Raw genomic sequence first — 7,095 nt, 5'->3', positions numbered from 1 at the left:
AGGTACATGGTAGGAGGGGTATGGAAGGCTGTAGTCCAAGTGAGGGTTGATAGGACTAGGCAGAATAACAGCTCGGCAAGGATTGGATGGGCTGAAAGGCCTGTTCCTGTGTTGTAGTACTCTATGAATCTATGACTCTGTAACTCTATGACTCTATGATCCCAGTGGGATTTACAGCTAGTAGTAATACTCTCTGGACGTAAGCAAGACAATGAAGTTGTGAACTAGAAACCAGAATGGTGGCGTTCACAGTAGCTTGATGTCTCCATCTATCTCTCTTACAAGTTTGTTGTACATATAAATAGAAAGTCAGTCCACACGACTGTTATCAGTCCAGCTGCCTGAAACTTCTGCTCAAGAGCTTACACGGTGCCGTGAATTCCAATAAGTGGATGGTTTTTAAAAAAAAATCACACATCTGTCTGGACCAGAGCACAGTAACTGTTTTGGTGTCCCAGAAAATAAACAAACAGGAGAACGGGACTTTAGATATTTTGGAAACGCTGATGGTAAGAAAATAAAGCACATCTCCATTAGTCATGTTCTATTTGTAAGACCGTGTTGGGTGTAAGTGCAGCTGTTGCTAAATTAAAAAAGAACTTGCTTTGAGTAACGCTGTTATGTTCTCTTAGATGTCATTCATCATTGCACAGTGCCCTTGAAGATCATTTGAGTTTTGTTCTGGGTTTTTATGTGGACTTTTATCATTTTGAAAGGTAAAAATAACTCTACATAATTTAATACTCCCTTTAAATAATTTAACTAAATTAAGATAGGGAAATAGCTTTAATAGCTTCAAGGATTATCTGCTGCCATTTTGACATTGATAGTTTGATTGGGTTGGTTCTCTGTGCTCTGCATGAGTCTCCATCTGTATAGATGAACTTTTCCTCTTTCAGGTAAGTGATTGAATGTTATAGAATTAATCTGGTGTCCCACAGGCTTTGCACATCGGAACATGAATGCTTTAGAACTTAGAAACTACAATAGAGGTAGATGATCTATTTTAGGAAGTCTGGTAGTCATGAAATTTTGCCAAATTGTTAGTTATTTCTCTGAAACTGTGCCAGACAGGCCAAGAACTGCATAGTTTGTTTTCTGTATTCTGCTCAGATGAAGGTTTTTGGAAGCTATTGGAGGTTAGGCTGATTCATCTGAATTTATCTAGCTGCAACAGTCTGCAAATGGAAACTGAGACGTGCAATGCAGCATTTTAACTGCGACAGTAGCTGCCTTTTCTGCCTACCACCCTCACCCCCCCCCCCCACTCCCATCACCCCATCCCATGTTTTTTTGGGAGCTTGTCTGAAGAGGAAGTTTGGGATTTTCTCTGCCTCGTTTTTTGGCATTTCCATTTATACACTCAGTGGCCATTTTATTAAATACCTCTTGTACCTAACAAAATGACCCTTGAGGGAATGTTGTGGTTTTCTACTGCTGTAGCCCATCCACTTCAAGGTTCAACAAGTTGTACGTTCAGAGATGCTCTTCTGCACACCACTGTTGTAATGCGTGGTCATTTGAGCTACTGTTATCTTTCTGCCAGTGTGAAACAGTCTGGCCTTTCTCCTCTGACTTCTGTCATTAACAAGGCAATTTCGTCCACTGGTACTGCTCACTGGATTTTTTTTTTGTTTTTTGCACCATTCTCTGTTAACTCTAGAGTGTCACTTGATTGGCTGATTAGATATTTGCGTTAATGAGCAGGTGTACATGTGTCCCTAATAAAATGGCCACTGACTGATAATAAATAGGGCTGACATTAATGGAACAACATTAACCTAGGGAGTTCATAGGAAGTACCTTGGGACATTGTCTTATATTTAATGTACAGTTTAACTCAAATCACTGCTGAGATTGTTTTTGTTCACTTTCTCGTTTATTTATTTAGAGATACAGAATAGACTCTTTTGGCCCAAAAGGTCACTGCCCAGCAACCTGTTTAACCCTATCTTAATCGCTGGACAGTTTACCTATTAACCTATTAACTGGTATGTCTTTGGAATGTTGGACCAAACTGAGCACCTGGAGGAAACCCACGTGTTCACTGGGAGAATGTACAAACTCCTTATAAAATTGAACTCCCAACTCCAACATCCTGATCTGTAATAGCATCACACTAGCTGTGGTACCCTTCTGTTAGCTATTAAGTGGCCCCTTTCAAAATTCATGACCAATCATGGGTCATAAAAGCAAACTAAGTTTTTGATATGTCCTCATGGAGTTTAACCTTTGTTTGTCATGGAGTCATACATCATGGAAACAGGCCTTTCCGGCTACTGACACTGTTTAGACCTTCAAATACACTCTTGCAGTAATCCCACACTGATCCCACCTAATTGTCCGTACTTCCCTGCCAGAAGGCAAATGCATTGTTAGCATTCATTTCGAGAGGACTAGAATAGAAGAGCAAGGATGTAATGCTGAGGTTTTATTAGACATTGGTCAGACCACACTTGAAATATTGTGAACAATTTTGGGCCCTTCATCTTAGAAAAGATGTGTTGGCATTGGAGAGAGTCCAGAGGAGGGAAAGATCCTGGGAATGAAAGGGTTAATGACTGAGGAGAGTTTGAAGACTCTGGGCCTGTACTCACTGGAGTTTAGAAGAATGAGCAAGGATATTATTGAAATATTTTGAATGTTGAAAGGTCTAGATAGAGTGGACATGGAGAGGATGTTTCCTGGAGTGGAGGACCAGAGGGCACAGTCTCAGAATAGAAGGACATCCCTTTAAACAGTGATGTGCAGGAATTTCTTTAGTCAGAGGGTGGTGAATCTGTGAAATTCATTGCCACAGACAGCTGCAGAAGTCAAGTCATTGGGCATATACAAGTAGGTGTTCATTGGTTCTTGATTAGTAAAAGCATTAATGTTTATGGGAAGAAAGCAGGTAATTGGGGTTGAGAAAGAAATTAAATCAGCCATGATCAAATGGTGGAGCAGACTCAATGGACTAAATAACAGAATTCTGCTCCTATATCTTGTGGTCTTGTGGTCTTATATTCTACCCCTCAGCTATGTATCAAATATAATTTACAATGACCAATTAACTTGAAAATCTGCACAAACTCATAGAGTCATAGAACACTACAGCGCACAAATGGGCCCTTTGGCCCATCCAGTCGCGCTGAACTATTAATTTGCCTAGTCCCATCGACTTGCAGCTAGACCATAGTCCTTCATACCCCTCCCATCCATGTCCCTATCAAATTTCTCTTTAATGTCTTTGGGATGTGGGAGGAAACCAGAGTATCCCAGGGAACCCACGCAGTGAAACAGAAAGCAGGCAAAACCAGTCAGATGGCACTTGAGGTCAGGACTGAATCAAAGTCACTCCGAGATAACAGCTCTACCAGATGGATCATGCAGCTTATTCAAAGATCAAAGTAAGTTTATTATTGAAGTACATGTATGTCACCTGAGATTCACTTTCTTGTGGGCATTCAAGTAAATACAAAGAAACACAATAGTATCAATGAAAAACTGCACTCAACAAAACAACCAATGTACAAAAGACAGCAAAATGTGCAAATACAAAATGAAGAAAAAAAAAGATCAATAAATAGTGAGAACATGAGAACAAAAGTCCTTGAAAGTGAGTCTGTGGGTGTGGGAAAAGTTCAGTTTTGGATTGAACGAGGTTGAATGAAGTTATTCCCTTCAAGAGCCTGATGGTTGAGGGGTAATAACTGTTCCTGAACCTGGTGCTGTGGGTCCTGAGGCTCCTGTAGGTCCTTCCTGATGGCAGCAGTGGGAAGGAAGCATGGCCTGGATGGATGTTTGATGTTTGCGATAGCAGGAATTGCCTCTGAGGGCGAGTGTGGGAAGTACTTCCTGAATTATTGAGTGTGGGTCCTTAGGCTCCTATACCACTGCCCTGATGGTAACAATGAGAAGAACATGTTTTCTGGATAGTAAGGGTCCTTAACAATGGATGCCACCTTCTTGAGGTGTCGTCTTTTGAAGATGTGGTGGGCATTTTCACCAGATCTTCAGTGGTGGGCAAGGTTGTGCCCGTGATGAAGCTGGCTGTGTCTACGACCCTGTGCAATCTCTTGTGATCCTGTACTTTGGAGCCTTCATACAAGGCTGTGATGTAACCAGTCTTAATGCTGTTCACCACAAACCTAGGGAAATTTGTAAGAGCCTTTGGTGGCATTCTAAATCTCCTCAAATTTAGCAGTTTAAAGGAGTTTATCATGACCGGAAGTTTCTATCGATGGGCAACTGTTCCACTAGGGAACGTTGATTGTTGAATCTGCATGGTGAGAGGGAAAATACCCAGCTGAAGTTTGCTACCAGTCACAGCATATAACATTAAAAGGCAGAGATCACAGCACTCTTCTACAAAACAATGTGCAGCCAATATCTCTGGATAATTAAAATGGCTTCAGGGGAAAGTGAAAGATTTTAAGGAAGTCCTACTCAATCTATGTCATGTTTCATTAAGATAGAAACTTGAATATTGGCACCACAGTACTCTGGTGGTTAGCATGACCTTATTACAGCTCAGGGCATTGGAGATCAGGGCTCAGTCATAGCATTCTATATAATGAGTTTGGACATGGAATGCGTGGATTTTCTCCGAGAGCTCTGGTTTCCTCCCACAGTGCAAAGACTTATCGGTTAATAAGTTAATTGGTCATTATAACTTGACCCATGATGAGGCTAGGGCTAAACTGGGGATTGCTGGGTGGCACAGCATGAAAGGCCTATTCTGCAATGTTTCCTGAAATAAATAAATAAATAGTGTGGGGTATCATCAGTTGTTAATTTCTGAAAGCAATTCAGAGAAGAGTCGTAAACACAAGAGATTTTATAGATGCTGAACATCTTGAGCACCACACAAACAATGCTGGAGGGATTTAGCAAGTCAGGCAGCATCTATTATCTATAATCCAAAGACACAGGAGCAGAATCAGGCCATTTGGCCCATCAAGTCTGCTCCACCATGGTTGATTTACTATCCCTCTCAACCCCATTCTCCCGTCTTCTCCCTGTAACCTTTGGCACCCTGACTAATCAGGAACCTATCAACCTCCACATTAAATATTCTCAATGACATGGCCTCTACAGTCATTTGTGGCAATGAATTTCACAGATTTACCACACCCTGGTTAATGAAAGTCCCTCTCATCTTTGCTCCAAATGGACATCCCTCTGTTCTGTGGCAGTGCCCATTGGTCCTAAACTCATTCACAATAGGAAATGTCTTCTCCACATCCCCACTATCTAGGCCTTTCAAAATTTGATAGGTTTCAATATTCAAGAAAAATAAACAGTTAACATTTCAGGCAGAGATATTGCGTCAGTAGTGTTAAAGAAGGGAGCAGAAGCCAGAATAAGAAATTGAGGCGTGGGGAAGCTGGTAAATGATAGGTGAGTCCAGGTGGGTGTGTGGAGAAGGAGGGATGAAGTGAGAAGCTGGGAAGGAATAGGTGACTGAAGAGGATAAGGAGGAGAGTGGGCCACAGGAGAAAGGAAAGGAGGAGGGCAAGTAAGGAGAAGAGAAGAATCATGACAGGTATCCAGTGGAAGTTGTAGTTTCAGCAGAGTAAACAGCTTGGAAAGAGGTCGCTTAGCCCAACTCATTCATGCCGACCATGATGCTTAGCAAGCTAATCCCATTTGCCTGTGTTTGGCCCATATTCTCTAAACCCCTCTTATCCATGCATTTATCCAAAGGTATTTTAAATGCTGTTATTTTACATGTCTCAGTCTCTTCCTCTGCACCTTATTCTATACAGACACCACCATCTGTATTGCGAAGTTACTCCTCTGGTCCCTTTTATATCTTTCACCTCTCACTTTAAAACTACAGTAGGCACTCTAGTTATTAGTTCCCCTTCCCTGGGGGAAAAAGACTACTGTACGGCCATTCACCATCTATACTCCTCATAATTTTATACAACTCTCAAAGGTCATCCCTAAATCAGAATCAGAATCATGTTTATTATCACTGACATATGTTGTGGAATTAGTTGTTTTGCAGCAGCAGTACAGTGCAATACATAAAACATACTAGACATTACAATAGGAAGTATACTGTATATATAAGCAGAGCAAAAAGACAGCAAAAATATTGAGGTAGTGTTCACGGGTTCATGGACTGTTTGTCTGATGGTGGAGGGAAATATTCCTAAAGCATTAAATATGTGTCTATATGCTCCTGTACCTCCTCTCCTCAATGGTAGTAATGAGAAGAAGGCACGTCAATAAGACCATAAGTTATATGGGCATAATTACGGTAGGCCATTTAGCACATTGAGGCCACTCCACCATTCTATCATGGCTGATCCATTTCCCTCCCAGCCCCAATCTCCTGCCTTCTCCCCGTAACCTTTCATGCCCTAACCAATCAGGAATCTATCAATCTCTGCCTTAAATGTGCCCAATGATTTGGCCTACACAGCTGTCTGTGGCAAAACATTCACAGATCCACCACTCTCTTGATAAAAAGATTCTTCCTCATCTCCTTTCTAAATGCTCATTCTTCTATTCTGAGACTGTGCCCTCTGGTCCTAAGCTCCCTCGCCATAGAAAATATCCTTCCCACGTCCATTTTATCAAGATCTTTCAATATTCGATAGGTTTCAATGAAATTCCACCCCCTATCATTTTTCTGAATTCCAGTGAATACAGGCCTTGAGCCATCAATCGGTCCTCATTGGAGTGCCCTATTACTCCTGAAATCATTCCTGTGAAACTTCTCTGAACACTCTCCAATGTCAGCACATCCTTTCTTAGATAAGGGGCCCAAAACTGCTCACAGTACTCCAAATAAGGACTTAACAGTGCTGTATAAAGCCTGAACATTACATCCCTGCTTTTATATTATAGTCCTCTTGAAATGAATGCTGACTTTGCATTTACCTTCTGACTCAACCTGAAAATTAATCTTTAAAGAATCTTGCATGAGGGCTCCCAAGTTCTTTTGGATTTTTAAATTTTCTCTCCATTTAGAAAATAGTCTATGCTTTTATTTCTTCTACCAAAGTGCATGACCATACACTGTATTCTATCTGCCACTTCTTTGCCCATTCTCCTAATCTATTTTAATCCTTATTCAGCCTCCTTGCTTCTTCAACACTA

At 41.2% G+C, this 7,095-nt stretch overlaps 1 protein-coding gene across 10 annotated transcripts in view; it reads left to right on the top strand.

Moving 5' to 3' along the window:
* The first annotated feature begins 348 nt into the window (after nucleotides 1–348).
* Nucleotides 349–7,095, top strand: part of mlip (muscular LMNA-interacting protein) — a 97,637-nt gene continuing 90,890 nt past the window's right edge. For 3 of the 10 annotated variants that reach the window (XM_073056710.1, XM_073056718.1, XM_073056714.1), the window contains exon 1: nucleotides 353–509. In XM_073056710.1, the coding sequence (XP_072912811.1) occupies nucleotides 393–509 (117 nt within the window). In that variant the 5' untranslated portion in view covers nucleotides 353–392. Of the gene's footprint in view, nucleotides 510–609; nucleotides 717–771; nucleotides 900–7,095 lie in introns of those variants that run through there. The other 7 variants (XM_073056720.1, XM_073056709.1, XM_073056708.1 and 4 more) reach the window with 7 other exon arrangements.

Source organism: Hemitrygon akajei, chromosome 9 (genome assembly GCF_048418815.1).
Source record: "Hemitrygon akajei chromosome 9, sHemAka1.3, whole genome shotgun sequence".
In the NCBI taxonomy this organism is placed as follows: domain Eukaryota; kingdom Metazoa; phylum Chordata; class Chondrichthyes; order Myliobatiformes; family Dasyatidae; genus Hemitrygon; species Hemitrygon akajei.
Note: the sequence above shows the minus strand (reverse complement) of the source record. Positions and strands in the feature narration are given on the sequence as shown.